The sequence below is a fragment of the Rhinolophus sinicus genome, chromosome 8, assembly GCF_057876585.1.
Source record: "Rhinolophus sinicus isolate RSI-liver-muscle chromosome 8, RSI-T2T, whole genome shotgun sequence".
Taxonomy (NCBI): Eukaryota; Metazoa; Chordata; class Mammalia; order Chiroptera; family Rhinolophidae; genus Rhinolophus; species Rhinolophus sinicus.
The window spans coordinates 7,558,962-7,585,568 of record NC_142508.1 but is presented as its reverse complement, the minus strand read 5'-3'; the positions used below and the strand labels follow the sequence as shown (position 1 = coordinate 7,585,568).

The 26,607-nt window shown below is 49.8% G+C and overlaps 2 protein-coding genes across 7 annotated transcripts in view; one reads left to right on the top strand and one right to left on the bottom strand.

Annotated features, from left to right (window-relative positions):
- CLCN1 (chloride voltage-gated channel 1) overlaps positions 1 to 15,492 on the top strand; it is a 28,906-nt gene extending 13,414 nt beyond the window's left edge. For 2 of the 5 annotated variants that reach the window (XM_019715350.3, XM_074315238.2), the window contains exons 12-23: positions 176 to 325; positions 4,769 to 4,838; positions 5,028 to 5,138; positions 6,259 to 6,472; positions 6,718 to 6,851; positions 8,674 to 8,915; positions 9,205 to 9,316; positions 9,616 to 9,701; positions 9,923 to 9,961; positions 12,792 to 12,896; positions 12,986 to 13,072; positions 13,677 to 15,492. In XM_019715350.3, the coding sequence (XP_019570909.3) occupies positions 176 to 325; positions 4,769 to 4,838; positions 5,028 to 5,138; positions 6,259 to 6,472; positions 6,718 to 6,851; positions 8,674 to 8,915; positions 9,205 to 9,316; positions 9,616 to 9,701; positions 9,923 to 9,961; positions 12,792 to 12,896; positions 12,986 to 13,072; positions 13,677 to 14,048 (1,722 nt within the window). In that variant the 3' untranslated portion in view covers positions 14,049 to 15,492. The remainder of the gene's footprint in view (positions 1 to 175; positions 326 to 4,768; positions 4,839 to 5,027; positions 5,139 to 6,258; positions 6,473 to 6,717; positions 6,852 to 8,673; positions 8,916 to 9,204; positions 9,317 to 9,615; positions 9,702 to 9,922; positions 9,962 to 12,791; positions 12,897 to 12,985; positions 13,073 to 13,676) is intronic. The other 3 variants (XM_019715351.3, XM_074315239.2, XM_074315240.2) reach the window with 3 other exon arrangements.
- Positions 15,037 to 24,832, bottom strand: FAM131B (family with sequence similarity 131 member B). Of its 2 annotated transcripts, none has more exons than XM_074315244.2 (7): positions 24,686 to 24,832; positions 21,617 to 21,726; positions 21,232 to 21,267; positions 20,796 to 20,889; positions 20,311 to 20,508; positions 18,745 to 18,888; positions 15,037 to 18,532 (listed from the first exon to the last, which is right to left on the bottom strand). In XM_074315244.2, the coding sequence occupies exons 2-7, from the start codon at positions 21,668 to 21,670 to the stop codon at positions 18,060 to 18,062; spliced, it is 999 nt and encodes a 332-aa protein (XP_074171345.1). In that variant the 5' UTR covers positions 21,671 to 21,726; positions 24,686 to 24,832; the 3' UTR covers positions 15,037 to 18,059. The 2 variants fall into 2 exon arrangements, with proteins under 2 accessions (XP_074171345.1, XP_074171346.1); XM_074315245.2 differs by lacking the exon at positions 24,686 to 24,832 and adding an exon at positions 24,223 to 24,580.
- Positions 24,833 to 26,607: the final 1,775 nt, after the last annotated feature.

Genomic DNA, 26,607 nt, shown 5'->3' with positions numbered 1-26,607 from the left:
GCACAGATGTTCCTCAGGCTTCTGAGCATATGTACTTTTGCCCAAGGGTAGCATCTGTCCCTGAGCAAAGAGCAGAGGGGACTCTTGAAAAATGAGAATGGGGGTCAGTTCCGTCAAAAGAGGAAGGACAGAGCATCCCTGGAGAACTGCCCCCTTTTGCTTCCTCCTCCCACAGTTGATGCCTCGGGAAGCCATCAGCACGCTCTTTGACAACAATACGTGGGTAAAACACGTAGGTGACCCCGAAAGCCTGGGCCCGTCAGCCGTGTGGATCCACCCACAGGTCAACGTTGTGATCATCATCTTCCTCTTCTTTGTCATGAAGGTACCTCTCCCAACATTCCTGATCCCCTACGCTTCTGTTTTCAACCCCGGGTTTGCATAGGGCGGGGAAGGGTCAGTCTTCATCCAACCTAAAAAGAAATAGTTTGGAAACCAGACCATAAGTAAGTTGCTCCTGTATATAAGTGAACCAACATCTAGCTTAACCGTTCCACTGATGTCAGCTTAGTGATGTTGCCGTAATTATTTCACCCTTAAAGGTTCCACTTGCTAAATTATTAAGACATCACGGCAGCCAAGTCAAAAAAAACAAGCTGTAGTTTAGCAATACAGATAACTGTGAAAACCTCAGCTAAATTAACCAGGACCCCCACATATTATATAATTAGGCACTTCATTCTCCATGTATTGGGTAATCCATTTTTAGATAATTGGCATATCCCCTTTTCCCCCCAGTCTAGTCGGTAATCTCTTTTCTAGAATTGCAAAAGAGATAAAATATTTAATTTTATTAGTGACTAGAAATAATTTTTATAAATGTTGATATTCTCTATTTAGGTAGCGAGGCTGTGAGGGTTTTACCATGCTCAGACCACTTTCTTCTCATTCCAATTAGGAAACAAAAGCTGATCTCTTTTTACATTAGTTCTTTTTCATATCTGCCCGTCAAGGATCATGTATTTATAGACTTCTCAATGACTGCCTTGTACAAAGATGCTTTTATTTCCACCCCTGGTTATGCTGTCTATTACAATTGCCGATCGCATTTTTTTTTCTTTTTTGGTGAATTGCCTTATTACTAATAGTATGTCTTGCCTAAATAAGCCAACATTTTTCTCTGTATATTAGGGCTCTCATTTAAAAGTCTGTCCACACTGAACTTTCATGCTTTTGAATACCTTGCTATTACCTTATTCATGATACTTTCTATGAATCTATATTTCCCTAGGATATGAGTCACTAAGTGATATTTATACTGTAATAACTATAGTGGGTTTGTTTATTCATTTATTCAATAAATGTTATTTTACACCTTCTAGGTGTCAAATGTGTAATACTTAATCACTAATATTTGGCAAATCTGATGCTTATGATTGAAACAAATTTTTTTAATTTCCTTTTTTGTTTATTGATGCTCATTTAATGTCCTTGTCAGTGATCTTATGATGAGAGATGCCAGGTTCTTGACGCCCCAGGTTCCAACACTGTAATTTACATTCTCAGGATTTGCTGTGGGTTTTTAGAAGCTGAATTTATGTATGTTCTTTCCTGTTTCACTGCGGGGGGATAATTGGGTCTGTAGCTTCCACATTTTGCACACCCACTTTATCAATTATACCGTTTTAATTCCTGCCTTCAACAGATTTGATATTTTTATTATTTATAAGTTCTCAATATCTTGTTAGGGACTTTTTTGGGCTTTCGTTATAGAGTTCATCTTCTCTGATTTATCAATCCCAGCTTCCTATAATTGGCTGTTGAGTATGCAAACCCACCTACAGTAACCAATTCCAAGTGTTGATGGCATCTCAGAATTTCATTGTTCAATAATAATAATAATAATAATAATAATAATTGTGTTTTTCTGATACTCCTCTAGACTGAACTGTATGGTAATTTTGAGGTCATCCATACTTTTAAAGCGTCAAGCTTTTGAAAATTTTTTGAGCGACACAATACATTTTTCAACATTTTATCCACACCTCACCTCACCTCCCAGGATTCCCAAGTATATATGTGGATTCCACTTCACGGATTAAAGTTTACTCTGAGAAACCTCCTGGATTATACAGAACAATTCAACTGTATTTATTTGTATTTGTCACTATTATTAATTTCTCACTGAATTATATCCTTGATAACGTTTACATCATAAGTGTATCAGGAAAAGGGATTCACACACTTCCTGGGCTGTATTTCAAGTCCAACAGTTTGTAGCAGGCCTCTAATGGTCTGTAATATTTATAAACATAAAACCATTCGTGGCTCCCAATGCATGATAATACTCAGTCCTCACTGCTTCCAGCATTTCTCCCTGTCTTACCATTGGACACATACGCATACCCTTATTTTTTCCAGAGTGTGGGCAATAGGGTACATAGCCAAATTAAAATATAAAAGTGACTAGAACTATTTTTCCATAGTCTGACTTAAAATTTATGTGGTAACTACACTCACAGTGTCAGGGCATGAAGATAAGGGTCTCAGTTCCGACCTTTTATAATATTGATGAAGGGCACTTTCATCTTCCTCAATCTTAAGACATGGAAAGTATCATTATGCTGTAAGTCGGGAGCGTTGACAATGAGTATGAACATGATTGCAACTTCTCAGTTTCCCTTTCAGTTCATCTAACGTGGTTGCCTAGTATCATGGAGCACAGCCGGAGGCTCTGTAGAATTCCTTTTGCCTGACCTTCATATCTGTCACTCCTTCTTGTGAAAGGTCTAAAGAAAGTGGAACCTACAATCATGGGTCTCTAGTTTCCCAGTTCTCTAGGATTGGGTGTTTAAAATCTTGGGAGTTATTTGTGTTCCCACGTCACTTACACTGAGTCTGGATCTTTCCTTGCAAGAGCTAATAGCTCAAAAGCCAGCTACTCTCGTGTCATTCTTGGTGCTATAGGAGTTGAGCTTCCATTATCCTCTGATCCTATACTGGTCTTACATAGATCTTGGAAGCTAATCTAAAGTTCATCCTCTGAAATCAGACCTATCGGCCACCTATTATCTGTATTACTGGAGTTTTCAGATTGACCTGAGCCTAGAAAATCCCTTATGGCTTTTCAGAATCCCTTATGTATTCCAAAGAGATGGTACAGAATAGTTGAAGGGGGTCTCAAACTGTCAGAGGTCAGAATCACTTTAGAAGCTTAAACTACAAGTGCTTAGAACTGTCTCCAGACAGTCTGATGTGGTGGCTTCCAGTGGTGTCAAGTCATCTGTAGTTTAAACAAGTTCCCTGTGAGCATTACTGTTGGGTGTTGCAGCAGATATTAGCTCTGAGAAGACTTTTCTGCTTTGCATCAATACTGTTTGACTAAGCTGTCTTCTTTTTTCCTTCTTTCCTACCTACCTACCTACCTACCTACCTAGCTACCTACCTACCTACCTACCTACCTACCTACCTACCTACCTACATCCTACCTACATTTACTGAGCCCTGTGCCAGTGCAAAGAGAAGGCAGAGATAACAAGATACACTCATGCTATATACACTCAAGGATTTCTCAGTCTACACTCTCTTCATTTGTACATTTCACTTTTTCAGTTCTCAACTGTTTCAAACAGTGATATTCTGACATGAAGTATGTACTTTGCCTCATCTCAGAGTTTCTGGGATAAAACCTCAGAGTTCTCGTCACTGCCTCTTGAGGTCATCCCTGGCTCCAGGGAATACTTTCTAAGGTTCAGGAAATGAAGAAATTTATTTCTCGTTAGTTTACAATGCAATTGGTTTTTAAATTGTAACTATTTTGATCCTGGCAATTTGTTTTGAACTTTAGCTTCTACCATCTTTCACCAAATTAGTTTGAGATCCTTTTCCAAGATTGGCTTATTTATTTTGGAAGTGATATATACATCTATTGCTTAATTTACATATTATGTCTCGTATTTTTATTTCTTTTACAGATGTTTCAAAAGTTCAACCACTACTCCTTTCCCCACTCTATTTGTCAGTTTATTTGCATCCTTTGCCACAAAATGCACACATTGCTTTTTCTAAAATTATCCCAGTTTCTGTTGGAATACTACCTGACAAAGTTGGCCTTGGACGCTTTTTCTGTTACGTTAGCTGAGTCACCTGGCTTTCTCAATGTGCCTTTCTAGTATGGCCAGGCCAGATCTGATTTTTGGATCCTTGGTTTAAAGTGACTTGATGTCACAGGAAGTGGCTCAGGCAGGACAGTCTCCACTACAGCTTCTCCTGTGAGGGTTATCATATAAATGGCTTGTAAATGACCGTCTCAAAGTTCAATTAGTCACACAGTGAGTCACTAAGACTTTAAGGTGTGTCTGCCACTTAGAACGGGGGATCTTTTTCAGAAACATAATCTGACCAGGAAAAAGGTATTTTTCAGCTACAAGAGTTTCAGCCTGCTCTGCTGAGGTGAGCTTTTCAAGCCAAGAGGGTACAGAGGGCCAAGGCCCTTTTTCTGGGCAGTGACAGAGGAGAACTCTGGGGCCCCAGTCCTTGTTCTAGATTGCCTAGGGGCAAATATCGTCACTCCAAGTAGCAGGCTTTAGGGTAACCATCTGGAGGAAGTTTCATATTGTGTTGTCTTTGGTGATCTCTTAGCCTGAGAGCTCCATGGTTTTTTGATTCTGGAGGAAGGGGGACAGACAAGATGGCTTCCAGAAGGATGAGCCATCCCAGGATTTCTGTGACTCTTGAAGCAAGAAGGAAGATGGTGGGAAGGGGCTGAATGTGCATCTGTGTGTTGGGCAGAGTTGAGAAGGTGTCCTGACGCCTCTTTTTACCCCAGTTCTGGATGTCCATCGTGGCCACTACTATGCCTATACCCTGTGGAGGCTTCATGCCTGTGTTTGTGCTAGGTAAGTTCTGATGGGGAGCCTGGGAGCCTACTGATAGCTGCCTTCTAGGGTCCTGGGAAAATAAAGAAAGGCCTGGAAAGCTGGAGGCTTGTATTTGGTCTTAGCACCCAAGAAGGGATTGACTCTGAAAATACAGAGGCCAAGGAACATGAATCTCTAACACCTTCCTTCCTGTTGTCTTTCCTCCAGGAGCTGCATTTGGAAGGCTGGTAGGAGAGATCATGGCCATGATATTTCCTGATGGCATCTTATTTGATGACATCATCTACAAGATTCTACCTGGGGGCTACGCGGTCATTGGTGAGACACACCCCACCCTCCTGTAACCAAACATTGAGTCCTTCAAATGCCCGCATTCAAACTCTCCCATGACATCTTCATTCCATGCCACACAGTATGGTTTTAATTTAATGCTGTTTAATTCAACTTCTATTCAAATACTCAACCCTTAGTTCTGACTGTCATTAACATTTATTGAACATCTATGAAACTTAGTTTCTTCAAGGAGAAAAGGGATTATGGGGATTAAGTGAAATAATAAGGATGAAAGCACCTATGATTGTGTCTCAGTGTTTGGTAAGGGTTTGTTTTTCTTTTTCTCCTCAAAGAATCATGGAAACAACAATGCAGGTGACTGGCTCGCCTACTTTCACCTTGCAGATGTGCTAATATTGACAAGACTTAAGAGCACATGACTAAGAGCTAAGAAACATGGGCTCTGGACCCATCCCTGCCACTTGTCACCTGGATGACCATGGACAAGTTATCTGCTTTTCTGAGCCTTAGTTTCTTTATTGTAAAGTGACTTCTGAGATAGCTTATAGCTTTAATATTCTGAGAGTCTATGATTTCCTTTTCATCTAATCTATTATCCCATCCAACCAAAAACTATGTCTAACACAGGTACCAATGTAATCCCCGGAATTATTATTCTTCCCTCTTCCCTCCTCTCTTCACCGAAATCCCATAACATCTAAGGCCATGCCTCCTCTAGACAGAGGAGTTCTAACCAGCTTTATTGCTCATATGATGCTCTTACTCTCCCATAAATTGTTGGCTCAAAACCTGAGTTCCAAAGTAGACCACCATAACTAGGTTTTAAAATACTCAGCTAAGAATGACCCAAACTTTCAAAAACAAGGAATAGATAGGACATCACCACCTCCATTTTATAAATGAAAATTAGGGCACACACCAAGATTTTGTAGCTTGTCAAAGGTCATAGAATGAAATCAAAAGGACGATTTCCTGACAGTTCAGCATTCTAGCCCCTCCTCTTGACAAGTGGTTATCTCAGGAGTATTGACACTGACGAGGTCATGTCTCCCTACTCTGTGTCACTCCCATCACACCCCCACGCACCCTCCATGCCAAGAATGGCAGCTCTAATGCACCAGTACTTTCCTGTGTCTCGTTCTAGGAGCAGCAGCGCTGACTGGCGCCGTGTCCCACACCGTCTCCACAGCTGTGATTTGCTTCGAATTAACGGGTCAGATCGCTCACATCCTACCCATGATGGTGGCTGTTATCTTGGCCAACATGGTGGCTCAGAGCCTGCAGCCCTCCCTCTATGACAGCATCATCCAGGTCAAGAAGCTACCCTACTTGCCTGACCTTGGTTGGAACCAGCTCAGGTCAGGGGCACCAGCTGGAATTAGTTCAGCTTTGAGGGGGTGGGGGTGGGAGATTGTAAGGTTGAGATTGAGGCTAGGGTCAGTGTTTGGAAGCACCGCTTTTTACTGATTTTTATATTCCCATGTACTTACTAAATATTGTGAGTGATCGAATGCCTGGCCAACCTCATGGGAGGTGTGGAAGGGACAGCAAAGGGACAGCATATGGTGGGGCTAACCCCGCCCCACGCTTTCTCCCTCTGTAGCAAATTTACAATCTTTGTTGAAGACATCATGGTCCGTGATGTGAAGTTTGTTTCAGCTTCTTGCACATACGGGGAGTTGCAAACTCTGCTCCAAACAACCACACTCAAGACTTTACCACTGGTTGATTCAAAAGGTCAGTGGGAAGAAAGGTAGGCCACTCCTGAGCTAGTGACCCAAACTTAGGTCCCATAGAGGTGGAGGGGGCCCTGTGGTGTGGGCGCGTCTTTAGGGGCCACCCAGTCTGCTACAGGACACCCAGCCTGTGCTCCTAGGGCACGTGGTCATCCTCCAGGAAGGGGAAATACAGCCGTCACGCAGGCACAGGAAGGAGGTTAAAACCCGACTAAAGAAATGCAGTCAGTTCTCATTATTCATTATGTTCTATAAAGTTATGTTCTATAAAGTCGCCATGAACACTGAACTGGGGCTATGACACTGAACCATGGCTCCTAGAGGACATACAGGGTGTTCAACCCTCATCCGGGATGTGTGCGTGGGGCGACTCAGATATTTTGCTGCTCTGCGCATGTCTGTGAATGATGGCGGAAGCTCCACAGGTATTGATTTGGATTACAAATACGACTGTAGCCAGTAGGCAAATTAGCAAATAGGGAATCCCCAAATAATGAGGGTCAATTGGAAGTCTTACAGCCCCTTCTGTGGTTCTCTTTGCTACTTAGATAAATGATAGCTGTTCTTTAATACCCCACTTGAGGGGCTGATGAAGCTTCCACGTGAAGGAGTGGGCAATTGTAGTAAGCAGTGGTTTCACAATTCACTTCCTTCACCATCCTTCCTGCCCACCGTTGGCACTTAATCCTGCTCTGTATTATTTCTTACTGTGGTTTATAGATCTCTATCTGATCTCCCTCACTGGAGTGGGTATTCCCGGAGACTAGAACTTCTGTCTCCCTCAGACCGCCTCTTCATAGGTATTCACTAGATATTAAATAGCTACTTGCCTAATGTTTGAATTCGTGTGATAGCAAAGAATTATGGAGGACCATTTGGAGCCATTAAAATGGTTAGTTCTGATTTCAGATAATCAGAGTGCCCAAATTGCCCAAGTTAGGTTAGTTTTAATATTTCCCCGAATCCCAGATACCTACTAATTGACCTCTAAAGCAGTGGCTCTTCATTGGACAGGGGTACAGCCAGTGAGGTTCAGGGTTTTCATAATAATGACTAAAACTTAAAGGTAAGATTTGTCGCAATAGCACTGCCACAATTTTATGGCCCTAAAACTTAATGAAAATGTTCATAAATATAGCAGAATGTTGATAAACATATAAAAGATCTTCCCAGGAAAAGTAGGCGTTCTGTTTATACCGTGTTTCCCCAAACATGAGACCTAGCTGGACCGTCAGCGCTAATGCATCTTTTGGAGTAAAAATTAATACAAGACCTGGTCTTATTTTACTATAATATAAGACTGGGTCTTACCGGGTAATATAAGGTAATATAATGCCAGACCTTATATTAATTTTTGCTCCAAAAGACGCATTAGAGCTGATGGTCCGGCTAGGTCTTATTTTCGGGGAAACACGATATCCTAGGAGGACAGAGTCTTTAAGTGATTAAACATCGGATATCCCTGTAGATTTCTTTCAAAGTATACTATTATCTCCACTTACATGGATGGCTTTTAATGTTTCTTTTTTGGGAGATGAGGTTGATTAGCGTACTTTAATCCCAAGTTCACCTATTTGCAAACAGGCTATATCAAAATAAGTACAAATTAGCACCAGTTAGTATACGATTAATTGGGTTTCTAAGTGCTACATGGGTGAACTATAAGGGAATGAGTGAGGTCAATCCTGGCAGATTTTTAAAACGAGTTTTTGGGAAGAAGCGAGGGGCCGCTTGTTTTCTGTCCCTGCCCCATCCTGTTGAATAGGGCGGAGGTGGGGGCTGGTAATGAGCAGATCCTCAGGTCTAGCTTGGATGGCCCCCAGATTCAATGATCCTGCTGGGCTCCGTGGAGCGGTCCGAGCTGCAGGCCCTCCTGCAGCGCCATCTGTGTCCTGAGCGGAGGTTGCGGGAAGCCCAGGACCTGGCCAGGAAGCTGTCTGAGCTGCCTTATGACGGGAAGACGCGGCAGGCTGGGGAGGGGTGCCGCGGCTTCTCCGGGGGCCGGCCGGAGTCCTTCGCCTTTGTGGATGAGGATGAAGAGGAGGACCTCTCTGGGAAGCCTGAGGTGACCGAGCTGGGAAGGGCCAGGGGTGCAGGAGAGATCGGTGCAAAGGGAAATAGGGAGAAGGGGTGGAGATGCTGGTCACTGAGAAAGTTGGAGACCAGTGCCCCTGAGCCCAAAGGACTAGATTAGATTGCAGATGATGGTACCAAGAAGACTTCAAAGGGATAGAGGAACTCTGAACTGGGGAGGAAGAATAGAATTCGTTTTCCCAGGGCACCAGCTGGTAAAGGCAGGAAAGCACCAGGCAGCCCTCTTCTCAGGGACTGAGAATTGTTCCTGTTCTTTACAGATGCCTCCTCTCCCTCCTCCTCACCCCCTTCCTACTGTTCCACTGCACCCCGAAGAGCCCAATGGGCCCCTGCCCAGCCACAAACAGCAGCCAGAAGCCCCAGAGCCTGCAGGTGAAGATTCTCCCATCCTGCACCTTCACTCAGCCTAAGGGCTGCTAGTAGGAGGAGGGGAGAGGCCAGGGTGGTGTGGGGGCATTCCTATTCATTGAGTCTTCATATCACTGACCTAAGGAGTGGGGCGAGGGCTGATTTAGGAGAGTAGGAGAGAGGGTGTCTGTGGTGGTAAACCATCTCCAAAGGACAGAGATGGCCTTTTGTGGCAAAGGGTCGGGGGACCACTCGGGAGCCCCTGGCCATTTCCTCCCAGGATGAGTATTATTTTGTTTCCATTTCCATCCGCTCCCCACTAGTCTCAGGTCAAAGACCCTCCATCTTTCGGTCTCTGCTACGCTGCTTGCTGGGCAAAACTCGCCCCACAAAGAAGAAAACGAGTCAGGTGAGAGATGTGTTGGGGAGGGAACAGGGGGAAAGGAGCTCGTCTTTGAGGAGTGAGAAACCCATGGTCCTTAGATCAGGAGGGAAGGGGTCCCACCAAAGAGAAGTTTGATCACATGGAAGGGATGAGGAGTTGGAAAGCAGGCATCTGTGGCCCTGGTCGGGGAGATGTGCCTATGGTTCCATTGGGAAAGAACTTGGACCTTTGTCTTTCTTCTCTAGGATTCAATGGATTTAGTGGATAACATGTCACCGGAAGAGGTAAGTAAGCGAAACAGCAGCAAGCTGGGGTGGATGGTTCTGTCAAATGAAGATATTGCTCATCTTTTTCTACCTTGTTCATCGTGTTGTCAGAAGACTAAGATGCGAGTCTAGGGGGGGAAAGCATTTGAGGGAGACCTGGTGTGTTCTCAGATAGCTTGTCATCATTTCAGAAGAGGTAAGTTTTGAGTCCGCATGTGTAGACGGGACCATGGTGCTAAGATGAGCCTCAGCTCCTGTAGACATCAGAGACGTTCTGGACCAGGCAGAGGCTATGCGGGAAGGCTGAGCTTTACCTGAAGTAAAATGGTACCAGCCCTTGACACTGTGGAAGAACAGCATGGAAACTAAAAGGGGCAAATCAGGGCCTGGTGAAGGTTACTCTCCTGAGGGATCCGGGCCCTGAGACAGTGGACAACTGGAGGATGCCAGGAAGCAAGACTGGGAACAACCACAAACTGAGGACAAATATTGACAGTGCTGCCTCTTTGGGACTCATGCCCATTTCCCAAAAGAGTTAGTTATCAAGTCCACGAGAGAGAAAGTTGAGCACACCGAATGAATGGGCTTGGCTGTGAGAAGTGAAAGAAGGTGGAGCGGTGACCGGGAATACTTCTGCTGGGATACCCTGGCGGGTGTGTGGAGACACAACAAAATCCATTAGCGGCCATTCCATTTAGTGAAGGAGAATGCAGACTCGCTGTGCGGGCCGAAAGGTAGAGCTTTGCAGCTGACAGAACCACAATGGAGATCATTTCACAGTGGACATCTTATTGGACGTCCAGAATAAATGTGTCGAAAAGTGAAAGTACTCCGGGGTTAGAGGAGAGTTGGGGAGTGACAAGAGATAAAGGAAACCTCCCCATCCTCTCCGTGTCACCCTTCAAAACACGTACACGTCTGATACATGACGTATGGAAAAGTCAAATCAATGACCACGGAAGAAAAAGAAAAACCATTACATCTGCCCACAAGCAGGAATCTGACGGGTCATAACTGCAATAAGAAGTACATTGCTAAGGTGCTAAAACCAATAATAATACCATTATTATTATTATTATTCCAAAGAGAGGAAGCCAGCTAGTTGATCAGTGAGTCTATTTATAAGTGCTGGAAATTAAAAGTTTAGCCAGAGATAAAAAGAAGATAGGTCAATAGGTCGTACATTTTTAGTTTATATCTTTCCCAAGGAAGCCTTTCGACAGCTCCCAGCTGACATTTGAGAGGGATCAGACCCAAGAGGAGTCAAAATTCAGATTATTTTGAACATGGCTTTCAGACGAGATCAAGGTGACATCCTTGGTAATACCAAGGGTGATACCTATGGGAATATTGCAAGAATTCAGTTATCAATCATCCGAAGTCCCTGCTATGACTTCATTCTGCTACCCTGTCAGGAGTCCACACGATTGGAGCTCCAGTGTGTATCTGGGGCTGAGCTTTGTCAAGTTCAAAGCCAAGAGCAGGCATCCTCCTCCCCTTGGGCAAGAGCTGGGGGGATACCTGGAAACCTGTCGGCAGTTCACCTCAGCAGCCCAGCTCCTCCTGTGTATAATCTTGGACAAACTACCAAAGCACTCTGTGCCTCCACTTCCTCCGCTGTCGAGTGGCTATAATGATAGTTGTTGGAAAGGATTAAATGAGTGAAGATGTGTAAAGCAATGTGAATAATGCCTGACACAGAGGAAATGTTTGCTAGAAACATGTGCTAGAAATGGTTCTGTTGTTGCTGTTCTTTAAGGGAAGGCAAAAATGGAACTAGGACAGGCCAGGAACTATCCCAGAAAGGTCCAGCAGGACAGGAGCAGCCAAAGCGGAGTTGGCAAGGGTCTAGCCCGTCCTATAAATTGTCTCTGCAACATACCTGCTAAGTGGTCACCATGTGCTGTGAGAGCTGGCCAAACTCTCACATGTGCACCTTTCAGACAAGATGAGAATTTCAGAAAATTTCAGATTCATTTATGAAAGCCAGAGCTATACTGGATTCCTTGAAAGCTTGGGGATTTGGCCTTTGTATCTAAAGTCAAGAGGTGAGTTGGCCATTGTGTTTTAAAGGAAAGCTTTTTTGACTTGTGCGACTCAGTACAGCTCTTCAAACCCAACAAATACTCGTATGGTCGGCGGCGTGAAAGGCAAATGTGCTACTATTTTCACGACATGCAGCCATCGATACCAGTAACACTCTCAAGGAGTTCACGTCCAATGGCAGAGGTTAGACAAATGCCGATGCAAGAGGGAGCATGGTCTGTGCATTTCTGAAAAGCAGAGACTGGCAGAGTGCTGCAGGAATTGAAAAGGGGCAAAGCCAGTGCCTGGGAGTGGCAGGAGAGCTGTGTGGGCGTAGGGGGGGCAGGTCAGGGAACTGCAGCCCAGCCAGCGCGGAAGCCCGAAGGCATGTCTGAGGAACAGAAAGCAGTCGGTTTCGCTGGAGCAGTGGGTATGACCGGAGGAGGGGAACAGGCTGCAAAGGTGCATCGAAAACACTAGGTCAGTGCAAAAGTACTTGCGGTTTAAAAGGTTAAAAATAATTGCAAAAACCGCAATTACTATTGCACCAACCTAATAGCAAGTGTTTGGAGCACCAGGGGTGGACACGGGAGAGGGGTCCCAGTGCCTGAGGCTGAAGGTTGATTTGTGGCCTGTGGAGGGGCCATCCCCTGGGAAGAAGGGAGGGAGGCGGTCTAGTGATCTGGAAGGTCTATGCTAGTTCCTTGCAGATTTCAGGATTCTGGCCTGGGGCTAAGAGGGCTGTTGGGGATCAAAGCCTCCTCCTGTCTGAGGTGAGGGGGACTCCTGTGATTTGGGGTGACTACCCTACTCTGCCCGACAGATAGAGGCCTGGGAGCAGGAGCAGCTGAGCCAGCCTGTCTGTTTTGACTGCTGCTGTATTGACCAGTCCCCTTTCCAGCTGGTGGAGCAGGCGTCTCTGCACCAGGCTAGTCCCTGCCCAGCACTCAGGGCTGCTGGGAGGGTGTGGGGGGTGTGGGGCTCCCCTTGCACTGACCCCCTGCTCTCTCTACACAGACTCACACGCTGTTCTCACTCCTGGGTCTCCACCTTGCCTACGTGACCAATATGGGGAAGCTCCGGGGGGTGCTGGCCTTGGAGGAGGTAAAAGGGATGTGTTCCATTTTAGCAGCAGGAGGAACGGGTTGGCACAGGATGTGAGGGGATGGCCTTAATCCCCCATTTCCCTCTCTATTTCTTACACAGAGATTGGGGGTACAACAATTGGGGTCGGGGGAGTAGAGAGGACGGCCAAGTCTTGTATGGCTGCAGTCCTGAAGGGGACATAGAGCTCCACCCCAGATATAGCCCTTGAGATTGTCCATGGCTGGCATGGGTTGGGGTTGGGGTTCAGGGCCTGAGTGATGGTTTCACAGGAGTGTACTATGGGGAGGGCCATGGCAGGGGGGAAGAGATGACATGTGGCTGGAGGGGGCCTGAAGGTTACTAGGAAGGGGGCCACAGGAGGACGTGGCCCTGGAGGCTTGAGATTCACTGCTCTGCAGGGGGGTCTTTTGGTCACGCCCCTTTCTTTTCCCTTTTCTGTCTTCTTTGACCTGTCCGTGTTGTCCATCTGTCTTGCCACTCTCCATTTTACCATTCTTTTCCCTTTTATTGTATCTGTTCTCCTCTCCTGTCTCTCTCTCACCCTGCCTCATCTTTCTTTTCCCAATTCGGTACCCTCTTTCCCTTTCCTTCTGCCCCCCAGCTGCAGAAGGCCATCGAGGGGCACACCAAGTCGGGGGTGCAGCTCCGCCCTCCCCTTGCCAGCTTCCGGAACACAACTTCAACTCGCAAGACTCCTGGGAGCCCGCTCCCTCCCACAGAGGCCTGGAGCCTGCCTGAGGATGAAACTGGGGCCGCTGGGCCAGAGGACCTGACCCCTGCCATGCCAGAGAACCGCACACCCTCCCCTTGCCCACATACCCCTCTCCCCCTGGCTCCAGCCAAGGCGGAAGGTGAGCTGGAGGAGCTGGAGCTGGTGGAGAGTCCAGGGCTGGAAGAGGAGTTGGCTGACATCCTGCAGGGCCCCAGTCTGCGATCCACAGACGAGGAGGAGGAAGATGAATTCATCCTTTGACCACCTCCCGAGACCGCCTCCTGAGAGATGGCGGTTGAGAGAGGCCCAGGCCAGAGAGTGCAATTGTGTGGGAGAGGGTATGTCCTCGAGTTGGAGAGATCATGCCAGTACCCCGGCCCCTCCTGGGAATCGTAAAATGTGACAGTGATAGTCTTAGAGGAGGCGTGGGAATCTGGGCAGAGAGTAGCTGTGGTCGATTATTTAGGCCATTCCTCCCCCTTCCCAGACATCCCAGTGAAGAGTCCCTGATACCCCATGGGGCTCCCTGAGTTTTCCTGATGTGTGGTTGGGGAACTCCCTGCCTCTCTGCGCCTCCCCTCACTCCCCCAGACTCCCTAGTGTTCTGTCCCAGCAGCTTCCTGGTCTTGTCCATCTGTCCTTCAGTCTCCGCAGGGGACTGAGGCCCAGGACCACTTAGGCCCCGCAAGTGCCATATTGGAGGAGGAAACGGGACCACCTCTTGCCTCATAGACTGACGGCCCCAGAACACACTTGCAAACTGTCGACAGCCTCTTCTCTGAGCCCCCCACCACCCTGGTGGGCTCCCCTCTGCCCACATCCACTCTCCTAAATTTGCCTCTAGACTCTATCTGGCTCCCACTATCTGTCCCCAAGCCAGGGCCCTTACTAGGGCAATGGAAGGCCAACCCCATTTCCCCTCTTTTGTCCCCCATTTAACCAGTAAAACGTGCATAAAGCGACTGTGGGGGGAGCCGCTAGAAGAGCTTCCACACTTGGCACATCAGAACCTTATCCTCCCCAAATCAGCAACAGGGAGCCTGTCATTAGCCTGCCTTTTCTGTAAGTGGCCCCAGGGGCTCCCAGCATCTGAAACCCTTGCTTCCACACCCAGCGCTTTGCTCCCTCCTTGCTTTGATGCCTTCTGTAGTTGTGTCCCATCTCCAACATGACATTCTCCTCCCTCCATCCCCTCATGGAGGGGCCCAGTCTCCTTCATCCCCCAAAGAAGACACTCGAAGTCAGAGGATGCCACCACATTCTGTTTAGTGCCATTGAACACAGCCTGGAGCCCTCCCCAATGTTCCATTCCTGCCCCCTCCCCAGGCCAAGAGAGGCTGCAACCTGAGGCGGGGGCTGGCAGTGGGCATTCAAGCCCATGCCCATGTGTATATAATCTATAATATTTATATATATTTATATATAATTCTCTCTGCAATATATGTCATAGAATCTCTCTTGGGCCTGGGGTGGGGATGTCACATTAAGAAAACATGCTAAGACTGGCCATAAGAATGGATATTCCCCAGACCTGGAAGACGAGTATGGGCTGAACAGGTGGGGGCAGGGAGAGGGTCTGAAACTCATTCATCAAGATTCCCTCCTTAACACAAGGATAAGAAGGAAGGGGCCGGGAATTGGGGCAGTGGAAGGGGAGGAATGGAAGATTCGGGTTTTCCTTTAATAAAGTGAATTGAAAATAAAAGCGCACCCCCCCCCCACCATGAGAAAATCATTTAGCATGAGCAGTTTCATTCACAATAATGTAAAAACAGCCCTGTTCCCGGGACTGTTGTAAATCGTGCTGCACAGCCTTTAACCCCAAAGGAAAAGCGACCCTCCCCCACCCCCAACAGCCTCTTCCTGCACATGCTCCCCCTCCCCCCCCAAAGGCTATAAGCAAACCCCATGCACACTGCCCCCAGCCCCAGAGGCAGCCCCTCCCTCCAGAAGAGTCCTAAGAGGGTCCCAGGCCAGCTCCCTGGGTCTTCTCCCTCTCCAGTGGGAGGGAAGCTCCTTGCAAATGCAGACCCTCAGTGGACCTCTGGTCTGCACACATGCCAGCCGGCAGCACTGGGGACGTGGAACCCTGCTGGTGTCTTAACTCTGCTCGATTCTTTCACAGTTCAGTCATCCTTGGGCAGGAACCGAAGGAAGGCTTCCTCGAGGAAGGGAAGGAGGAAAGAGTGTCTCATCTACCTCCTGTAACTCCCAGGGCCCTGAGCAAAAAGGAACTGTGATGGATGAGCCCACTCACTGGAGTGGATGTCCACTGCGGTCTGGGGGCAGAATACGGGGCACGAAGGGGATGATGCTAAGAGGAAAAGATGATGCGTGGAGAGAGCAAGTTGCTCAAGGCGAGGACACAGGGACCCCCTGGGAGGAGGAAACCCTGAGCATGCAAAACCCCAAGAGCCGCAGCAGGAGTGCAGAGCATGGGCACAGGCCACTTCCCAGAGCTCCTAGACAGGAGGTCCTGGGACCGTGTGAGTCAGGTCACGTGGTCACACACAAGCCACAGCTTTACATGAGGTAAGCCACTCGCCACCCACCTGGCTCAGCATGCCTACTTCTGGTTACTCCAACAACTGACCTCCTCCCCTGAGGACATGGGACCCCAGCCTTGATTGCATTTCAGGTACAGGAGTGTATGAAAGTGTGAACTTCATTGGGGGGTAGGGTCATAGATGGACAGAAACACCCCAACTCTCAACCTCCTCATTCCAAAGAAATAGGTCTCTGGGGAGGGGTAGTTTGTGCCCAGGGTCTGAGAGAGGTGACAGAGTGCTCCCTTTTTGGCAGAGGACATAGGCAGTAGGTCCCCTGCTGAAGTTTGGGTAAGACAGGACTCGGAGCTGCAGACAGACAGGAAAAAGGGGAGGCAGGCAATGAATGTCTTAGCTTCTCACGGCTACCCAGACTCTCCCTCTGCCAGGGGCTAGGGAATGGGGTCCCACTGCAACAGGGAGGGGCAGTGTGCTCCACAGCTGCCACTTCTTCGCTCTAGCCTGTCCCTGTCGTCAGGATCCCTTACACATGTCGGGGCTTGATGTGCTCTGCAGGGAAGTCCCCAGTGGAGGTGGATCCGGTGTGGAAGGGCAAGCAGTTTCAGGGGCTTATGCATCACTGTAAACCCGTGAGGGAGGAAGGACACCTGTGAGGGCCTCCTGGGAGTCCTGGGAGGAACTGTGAATATGGGGGAGAAAGGAGAAAGGAGCCAAGTGCCCACACTGCTCCTCAGCAAACACCCCACCTGGGGGGGGCCTGACAGCACCACACTCCTCCCTCCACTCCGCTCAACCTGAGTCCCCAAGAAGTTATAAAAATGTAGAAAAGGCAAAGAGAAAAGTGTAAACAGCTCCAGAGAATTAGGGGGTAGATGGAGGGAGGCACAGCCTTCATGCTTCCCCGCCTGGCAGGACTCCTGCAATCTGTGTCACCCCCTCAGGGCGGGGGTCCCCAGAGCAGGGGGTGGAAGAAGGCAGACAAAGGAAGCAAGAGCTGGGGCAGCCAGCTCACTGGGTCTTTTCCCAGACCCTTAGGCCCCTCCTTTCAGCCACAAGATAGTCAAGATCCCAGAACCGGTGGCCATGTTGGTTCTTGGTGCCATCAGTGACTCTCTGATCTCGGGGTGGGCCTTATACAAAGAATCCTGTTTGTGCCCCTGTGCGTCCCAGCTGCCACGTCCACCTTCCCTATGAGTCCTGATCTCAGAAGCCACGTTATCCACTGGGGGCAGACTCGCCACCCTCTAAGGAGATGTGGCTTCCCTGTGCCTGTCGAGCCACATTCAACAGCCCCTGAGGTCTGTTCCTCATATGTAGGGTCCCACTGGGGCCACAGCCAGAGAAAACACAGAGTCGGAAAAAGCAAGAGTGACATGGGGAAGGGGGCGTTCAAACAGCCACAGTCAAAGCTCCTGGAAGACGAAATCAGAGAGTGAGATGTAGTCGATGGCCGCAGGCTGTTCTGTGCTCCTGTCCCCACGATACCAACTGGAGCCTCATTGTCACAGACCCAGAAGCCCGCAGCCAAGTCAAGTTCACAGCCATCTGGTTGCCTGGGCCTCGGTCCCTGGATCTGTGGTTTCTACAGCACAAGCCTGGAGAAAATGCCATCCTGGCCGTGCATTTTCCTGGCGGGGATTGGCAGCTCCTGGGTTCCTCGCAGTCTTTTGCCCAGGTTTCAGCTGTATTGCCGGGGAAGGGAGGGTATTGTCACAGCCATGCCCCTCAGGTGGGAGTGGAAGGCAGGGCGTCTTGTGGGAAGAAGCTAGTTGTTAGCCTCGCCCTCCTCTTCATCAAAGGACTGCACGCCGGAGGATGTGACATCAGACACTTTCCGGCTGAGAGCAGTGGATATCTCAGGGTCTTCTCGTGGGGAAAGTGACTCCAGGTCCCGACATCCTGCATCCTCTTCCTCCTCGGGGGCCAATGGCTTCTTCTCCTCCTCAGCAGGGCCCCTTGCCAGATCCACCCCGCCCACCCCTGGAGCCCAGTCAGTGTCTCCCCCCAGCAAAGGAGGAGGCTCCTGAGCACAGTACCCTGAAGCAGGTTGGGAAGGCCCCATTTCATGCAAGCTTGGCTGTGAGTCATCAAACGCTGGGCCAAGGTAGGATCCTGTAGCCGGAGAGGCAATGAGGGACTGGTCACTTGCTTCCCAGGCATCAGATGACCCCAGACAGTACATGCCCTGGGACACGTAGGAGTGAGGCCAGCCATCCATGGGGGCTTGGACGAGGGCATCTGTAAAGAGAATCATGGAGGTCAGCTGGGTCACAGCTTATCAAAGGCAGTAACAACAGCACAGAGAACTGAGGGTGAGACTGAGGAAGGAGGGGAGTAGGAAAGCTGAGGTGAACAGAATGTCTTAGAAGAACAGAGACGAACAGAAGCAGCCACGGTAGTTGAGGAGGCCTCTTAGGCCTCAGGGGTAAGAGTCTGGAACCATTCCTCACCCTGACTCTCCATCAACTCCTGGTAGTTGTCACTGTAGTTGCAGCCCAATGGCTCCTGGGCAGAGTTGACACTCATGTCCTCACCATCCATGGAAGACCAGGCCATGAGTGTGGCTTCAGAGATGGCAAACTGTTCCATGACACCTGAGAGAAGAACTGTAGCTAGCACCAGACACTTCCAAGAACCCTTAGACATAGGCATGGGGTAGGGGACATCAGGGCAGCGCTGTTCAATACAAATAATAATGCAAGCCATCTATGTACTAATACATCTTATTTAACCCAATGTGTATGAAAGATTATCCTTTCAACATATAATCTATATAAAATCAGAGCTATTTTACATTCTTCTATTCACATGAAGTCTTTGAAATCCAGTCAATAGTTTACACTTATAGCACATCTCCACTCGGACTAGCCACATTTCAAGTTCTCAATAGCCACATGTGGCCAGTGGCTACTGTACTAGACAGCACAGTGTTTATATATGCCCCCAAATGAGGCAAAATCGTGGGGGACTTCCCAGAAGGCCAGAGTTAGGATTCCTAGGGGAAAGAGTTGGGGGTCTTCGGGTGAGATATCCTAAAGGATTGAAATTAGTGACTTCTAGAAGTTTATTTTTGGAAGTTTGTAGGGATGACAGCTACTATTAGCTAGTCAAGGACAGAAGAATCTAGATGGGAAGGGGGGTGGAGCCCAAGATCACCAGAGAATCCCCAAGAGAGCATCATGGGATTATGGGTCCAAAGTGGTATCAAGTTGAAAGTTCAAGGGATTGGAAGCAGGGATGGAGGGTGGGATAGTGAGGATGGGGAGACTTGGGGGTCGCTGTTCTAGTCAAAGCCATGAGGAAGGTGAAGCTTACATTGCTAGCTACCCTACACCACCCCCTACCCCTACATGCTGTCTCCCCTCTCACTGATATTTTTTCCACCAACACAAAGGTTATCTCCCTTCTCTTCTAGATCTATCATTCTCCCTCGGCATCTTACTGAGACCTGCCATTGTGGGGGCACTCTATGCCGGTCTCGAATCTATACTACTTAACTGGAATGAAACCTCTTCTGTACACCCCCCTCTCTTCACCCAGGTCCCTTGATCTTCTCGTGGTTGTCACAAGTAATGAGCCCAGTATGTGAATCCATGACTGCAGTATGCTAATTGGGTAAGGATAAAAAAAAATCCCCAAGGCCTTCCTTTCTTTTTCCTCAAAAAATAGGAGAAAGAGAGTCTTTTGAAGTCTACGGCCCCTGCCTTTTTTGCCTGTATTGAAGGAGTCCAGAGGTTGGATAGTCCCACCGTGTAGGGAAAAGGCATTAGGTGGACCCACAATCCCATGTTAACTCCCCTCAGAGATGATAAAATATAAAAATAACATCCCTTCTGAGATGATCAAAGTAAGTTTGAGGGCACCTATCAGAATCAAGTCAAAGCATTTGAAATTAGTGCTGGTTGGGAAATTAAGTCTGCTTATTGGACAGAGCCAATGTTCACAGGGAGTGGGGTTGGAGGGTCAGTCTCTGGCCACCCGGAAATGTGCCTCTTGAGGGTTGGGGGAACGAGTACCTGCAAGGAAACGTGCCTCCTTCTCGCCGTCGCTGAGGTCGGAGTAGGCATCTGTATCCCTGCGCACGGCCTCGTGGCTGTGTTGCGGCTGAATGGCTGGTGCCTTCCCCCAGCCCTGCCACTCAATCATGTGGGCCACTCGGCCCTGCCCCATGGCTGTGGGCTTTGTCACATGGTCCTTCATGCTTCTTGAAATCCCTGAGGGGGCCAGACAGTCCCACATCCTCCAGAATATTACAGGATACCCATAACAGATCTCATTAGCCCCACCCCAGACCCAGAGGATTCCATCCCATGGAGGGGGGCCAGGGTCCCCAAGGTCTTCATATAGGAGAGCAGCCTGGAGGATGGGACAGGTTTGACTGAAAGGGCAAATAGGTCAGGGGTAGGTAGATGCGGGTCCTCTTCAAGCCCGAAGGACCAGGGAGACTGAGACAGGAGCCTGTAAGTATCTGTCTGGAGAGTCGCCAGGTAAGGAGTCTCACCTGAGAACGATGACTTGGCCAGGGCCCCGATGCCATAGGCGTTCGAGTTTCGCTTAAGCTTCGGAAGAATGGAAGTGGTGTCCTCCATGGAGAGCTGGAATGGGAAATGTGGGAGAAGGGGAGAGAATATGAGGGCCTGGGGGTGCTTTACACGCGCGGAGGAAAGTTGAGGTTTCCAGGCGGAAGGATCTGAGCTAGGGCCGATGAGACAGAAAGCCATTACAGCCAGAGGTCCCCAGGAGGCATATCCCCCACCCGCCCTTGAAAATTTGGGATAGGGGGTGGGGCAGGTAGAGAACAGAAGGGCTCACAGTGCTTGTTGGCGTGAGGGGGCACTGTGTGCTATGGAAAGCCTAAGGGGAAATAGAAGGCAGCCGAGTTAGGCTGGACAGGGGAAAGCTGGGGGGGGGGGGGGGGGGGGCGAAGCTGCACTCACATTGATGCCGTCCCAGGAGAAGTCGGTTCGGGTTTGCTGTGGGGAGAGAGGAAATGAAGTGGGTATCCCTGGCACTTCCAGGAATGCAAGGGCCCCCCCACCCCCCTTCCTTCAGAGGGATTTCCAGAAGTGTGTGAAGGAGGGAAGGCTTTCCTGAGATTAGCATAGGGAATTAGGATCTCAGTGTAGAACATTTGGCTTTGTGTTTTGAGGAATGGAGGAGAAATGTTCTGTAAAAGCATCAGTCTGAAGGATTGTTTAGGATGTGGTCTTGGAATTTAGGAAGAGAATTCAAGTATCAGGCAGCTGGCAGGCTTTGTTCGTGATGGATCCTGGGGTCTTTTAGAGGTCCTTTGGGGAGGGGGCAGTTGGGGAGGGGGCTCACCTCCGTGGATGGCCGGTGGAGGCTGCTCCCGTGCAGTGAGCTGCTGCTGTCCATGTTGATTTGGTCGACATCCTTCAGGCCCTTCCAGTCCACTGCAATCACCTCATTCCCTGAAGTGGCCAGAGCATTAGGTGAGCCTGACCCAAAGGCCCCTCCTTGGTCTTAGAGTGCAGAGGCCACACACGGAGGCAGCCCCTGCAGACCCCTCCTTTCCCTCCAGCTAGGACTCCTTCCTCCTTCCGGTTGCTCTTTCCTTTTCCATCCCTATTCCCAGTTTTTGAGTAGGAGAAATCCTAATGCTGAGCTGAAAGATTCAGTTTGAGCTCAACCAAGAAGAGCAGTCACAGAACAAGTGGTATATGGCCTTATTTGTTGTTGTTTACATGGAGGGGTCAGTGGTTGGGTTTTAGCAGGAAAATAATTCTCCATTCCGCCCTGAGGAACTTCTGAGGGTTTCTACTATGTGCCTGTACTCAGAAGCTGTGCTTTTCATCTATTATGTCTCTCTACGTAAGGGTGGGACTTCACTGTGTGCTGGCTTTATTTGTGAGGTGGAAGGAATGTTGTGGACCCTCCGCAGGTGTTAGAGAATTCGTCTGAGAGGAAAGAGATTTGGTGAATTTGTCTGACGAGGATTTGGTGGGGACAGAGGCTAGAGTTGGGTGTGTTCACCCAGAAACAGCCAGAGCAGAGAAAACAAAGAGTGAGCCAGAATCATTTTACCTGACTGTTGGGAGACAAGTGATGGATTCAAGAGGCGGGGAGGGGGACAGCGGGAGGAGAGAAGGGAACTTTTAAAAATAGGAACCAAAAGAGTAGGCATTCAAGTCAAAGAGAAGACAGAAAACAATGGGAGGGGGTGGACAAGGCTTGAGGGCTGTCAGGGAAAGTGGAGGGCTGAGAAGGTAATTGTTAGGGTGAGGCCAGAGCTCCCGGTGAAGGGAAACTAATGGCAGGAGGGCAGGGTGGTACCTCCTCCAAGGCTTGGAGAACAACTACTCCGATGGTTGTAAAGAGACTCAAGCATCAGATGGCTGTAGAGACATCTGCCTGGATAGATCCTTTCTACACAAGCAGTTTTATGATTCTGAATTGAGGGTGAGAGGTCCACTCTTGAGAAGGGGTGAACTGAACCCCGTCTTGGGCCTGAGGAGGCATTTAACATAGCTAGTGCAAGAGGAAGGGCTCCTGGTTAAGGGGTCCGAGGGAGGTAGGACCCCTCCAAAATGGGCCCCGCTCTCTCTTGGGGCTACAGGAGAGTGGCGCGATGGGTCACACCAGAGTCTGTGGCTTGGGGGAAAGAAGAAAGATGGACATCCGGGCAGAGAGAGTGGGAATGGGGCAGGCAGAGAACAATCTCTGAGGAGATGGGGAGGGCAGAGTGGGAGAGAGGGGAGGGGGAGGGGGCCTCATAGAGGAGGGAGAGCTGAGTCAGAGCTCTGCTGGGGGGCAGGGAGGGGGAGGGAGAGAACCCGAAGAAGAGGTGAAAGCAGAGGAGGAGGGGGGTATCCATGGAAATAAATCAGGTCTCAGAGAAATCAGGCTTCCAGAGAGTGAGTTTGTTTGTAATAATAATACGAATTATTTTCTCAGCCTGAGGTCACTGGGGCGTGTAGGCGGGAGAAATGGGGAGTTGCAATGGGAAAAACTGAGGGGTTGGATTAATTTGTTGAGCTGTGAGAGTGGAGTAGGTGCAGGGCGCAGGGGATGAGGAAGCGGTAACAAGGCAAAAAGGTGAGGGGGTTAGACGAATTAGGAGGCGCTCTTGTCACCCCCAGTCAGAGGTAAATAAAGGGCCGGCCCCGCCCCGCCAGCCCCCGCTGACAGGTGCAGTCTAGTCCCGAGTTCCTCCACTGGGCCGGCCCCACCCTGCTGGGAGCCGGCTCCCGACCCCTCGACACCCCTGCCTCCCCGCCCGCGCCCACCGCTTTCCCCACCAGGCCCGGCGGGCCCAGGCCCGTTCCCTCCGGGCGTGGAACCCATTGCCTCCCCGAGGCCCTAGACGCATCCCGCCCCCGCCCCGAAGGGAAAATGCACGTGAACAAAGCAAATCGGGGGAGGCAGGAACGACAGAAAAAGGCAACGGAGAGGGAAGGAGAAAGGGGCAAAACACACAAGCCAGATGGAGGCGGGTGTGGGGGGGCGTGCGAAAGAGACTCGGGGCTGACACTGTGCTGGGGGGTTTAGGAGGGGGCTGCTCAAGAACTGGTGATGGGGGCGAGGGCGCTGGAGAAAGCAGAGTCGAGGCGGATGGCTTGGAGCTGGTGGGTGAGGGGACGGGAGAGGAGGGGAGAGCGACGGAGGAGAGAGGAAGCTGATGGAGAGAGGATGGAAAGGGACCGCGCCTGGGGGAGGGCGATGGAAGGAAGCTGGGAGGGAGACGAGAGAACGCCGAGAGCCAAGAGGGATGCAAGCCCTGGGGGCGCGCGAGGAGAGCGGGGAGGAGAGGAGTGGAGCCGAGACAAAGTGAGGCAAGGCAGCCGAGCCCGGCAGGGCGGCGCGGAGCGAGGTACCCGGAGGGGCGCGGAGAGGGTGGGGGAGGGGGCCGGAGGACGGGACCCGGCGAGCCCAGCCTCCGCCCGCGCCCGCCCCGCCGCGGTACCCACCCACGGTCCGGGAGCCGATGCAGCCCATGGCGCGAGGCCTCCGGGGCCGGGCCCTCGCCGACGCGGGGCGGGCGCGGGGGGAGCACCGGGAGCCGCGCCGCCGCCCCAGCCTCTCTGCAGCACCGCGGCTGTCTCCGCTCGGCTCCGCTCCCCCCGCCCCTCTCCATCCCTCCCCGCGGCAGCCGCCGTCGCCGCCGCTGCCGCCGCTGCCGCCGCCGCCTGGCTCCCCCGCCCCGGCTCTGCTCGCGGCCGGGGAGGGGGTGGCCCGGGGATTGGCTGCGCCCAGCGCCTCCCCCCAGCCCGGGATCCGCCGCCGCACTCCCCGCGCACTTCGCCGCGCTCCCTCGGGAGCCGTCTGCGGGCCTCGCGCCGCTCCCTCCGCCTGCCTTTCCCCAGCCCCACGTGGGGCCCCTCGCGGGTCGCGGCTGGGCTCGCGTCCGGGGGAGCCCCGGAGAGTGCCCACCGTGCGTCTCAGGGGCCGCGTAAAGAAACCCGGACCCACCCTTCAGTTCTGGTGGATGGATTTTCAGGGTCTGTTCAGAGAGAAAGTGGGGTGGGGTGAGAATAAAGCCTGGGTCAAGGGCCTTTGCCGCCAAATTCCGCAAACACTTGTTTTCTTCCTGGGGCAGCATCTGGGACACAAACGGAAGCGTGGTTGGATACAGCTGAGGATGCTTGCGTTTCCTGTGCTCGGTTTGTCCACTCAGGAGATCGCAAAGCCTTTGCTTAGACTAACCTGTGCTCGGCGCTCGCTGGAAATTCCGGGATGGGGATGGGGATGGGGATGCAGATTACCTAACTCCTGGCCTGATTGGGGCTGGGGGAGCAGAATGAAGCTACTTCACTGTCAACTAGAATGAAATCAAAATGTCAAGCCCCAAGACTGGCTAGAAGACTGAGTTTTAAATCCAATTCAACTTCGCTGAGCCTTGCTTGGTCTTCTTTTATAAATAAGACTATGGATGTCATGAAACAGTCAAGAGAGGGGAGGCTTGCCCTCTGGCTGGTAGGGAGGATCAGGTAGGTTCCAAGGGCTTCTTGGGTTAAGAGATTGAGAGAGAGATATAGGTGGCAGGGGTCAAGTGGGCGCTGTAGTTACAGCAGACAAGAAGTAGCGTCCAGAAAAGTCACGTGAGCAAGGAAGGGCAAGAGACTCTTGCCAGAGCAGTACCCAGAAAAAATGCAGAGTGAGAGCAGACCTGGTTCGCACCAAAGACCAAAAGCTCCCTGCCTGCGTTTCTGTCCCTCCTGAGGTTGAACAGGGAGAAGGGCAGTGGGCTAGGGGGTCCCTGGTGTGGGCAGGTAACAGCGAGAGTGAGAGGTCTTATGGATGTAATGTTTAACCTTTAGGTTATGAATGGACGGCTCAACTTCACGGTGATAACCACTACATTTTGGGGGATCCCACATGAAATACGTGAGGTGATACCAATAACCTAATGCAGATCTGGCAGATAGGATTCTGGAGAGAGAACTGATCTTTGGTCTCTGTGCAGGAAGCAATTAACCGAAGCTCGCACATCCATACAACCATGAGAGAGAAGACAGAATAGTCAGCTGGAGGTCTGCTTAGATTTTAATTGTCCAGTGTAATTTGTGACAGGATCTCAGTCCTTCTTTTGACAGTGGAGAGAAATAGAAAGTATTTTTCCTTATATCTACTATTGTTGGTTATACAAAAGAAGGACCAACTGGTTTCTGCTCTCCTGGAATATATTGTCTAGTTGCAAAGCAAAGAAAATGTAAAGATGGTAAAAAGAAAAGAAGAAAAGAACCTCCATTACCACAGCGGTTCCACCCAAACCCCTAAGGTTTGAGCAGACAAAACACTGCCAGGGGAGTTTCCAGGTCAGGCGTAATAGGCCAAATAGCAGGCTCTGCTCATGCCCTCCCCCCTGAACGTGCACTCTGATTCCACTATTCTCAGTATTACTCTGGTCCAAACATGGATATAAACCCCTTCCGTACACAGCCTTAACACAACTGTATAAGGCTAGATTTATCCAAATGATTATATCAAGGTCAACAACAGGGATTTCAGGTCTTGAAGACGCAGTCCCATCCCACATTCTGTTTTTTTGCACCAGAGAAAAGTAGAATATCATAGGTACAACCTTAGCTTGCTTCCTTCCTGCTTCTTGTACAGGATCCTCTTCTCACCATTTCGAGGCATTTTCCCAATCTCTTTGCCACCTTCTGAGACAAGGTCAGTGATTCCAGTTCTTGTATAAATGAGAACGTTTCCAGAGGACAATTTGACAGTACTGATGAAAAACATCTTTACAATATGCATTGATGTTGTTGCTACATTGTGACACAGCTGTTCCATTTATAGAAATATTCGAAGGAAATAAAAATAGAATGTGGACAAAGATTTAATCTGCA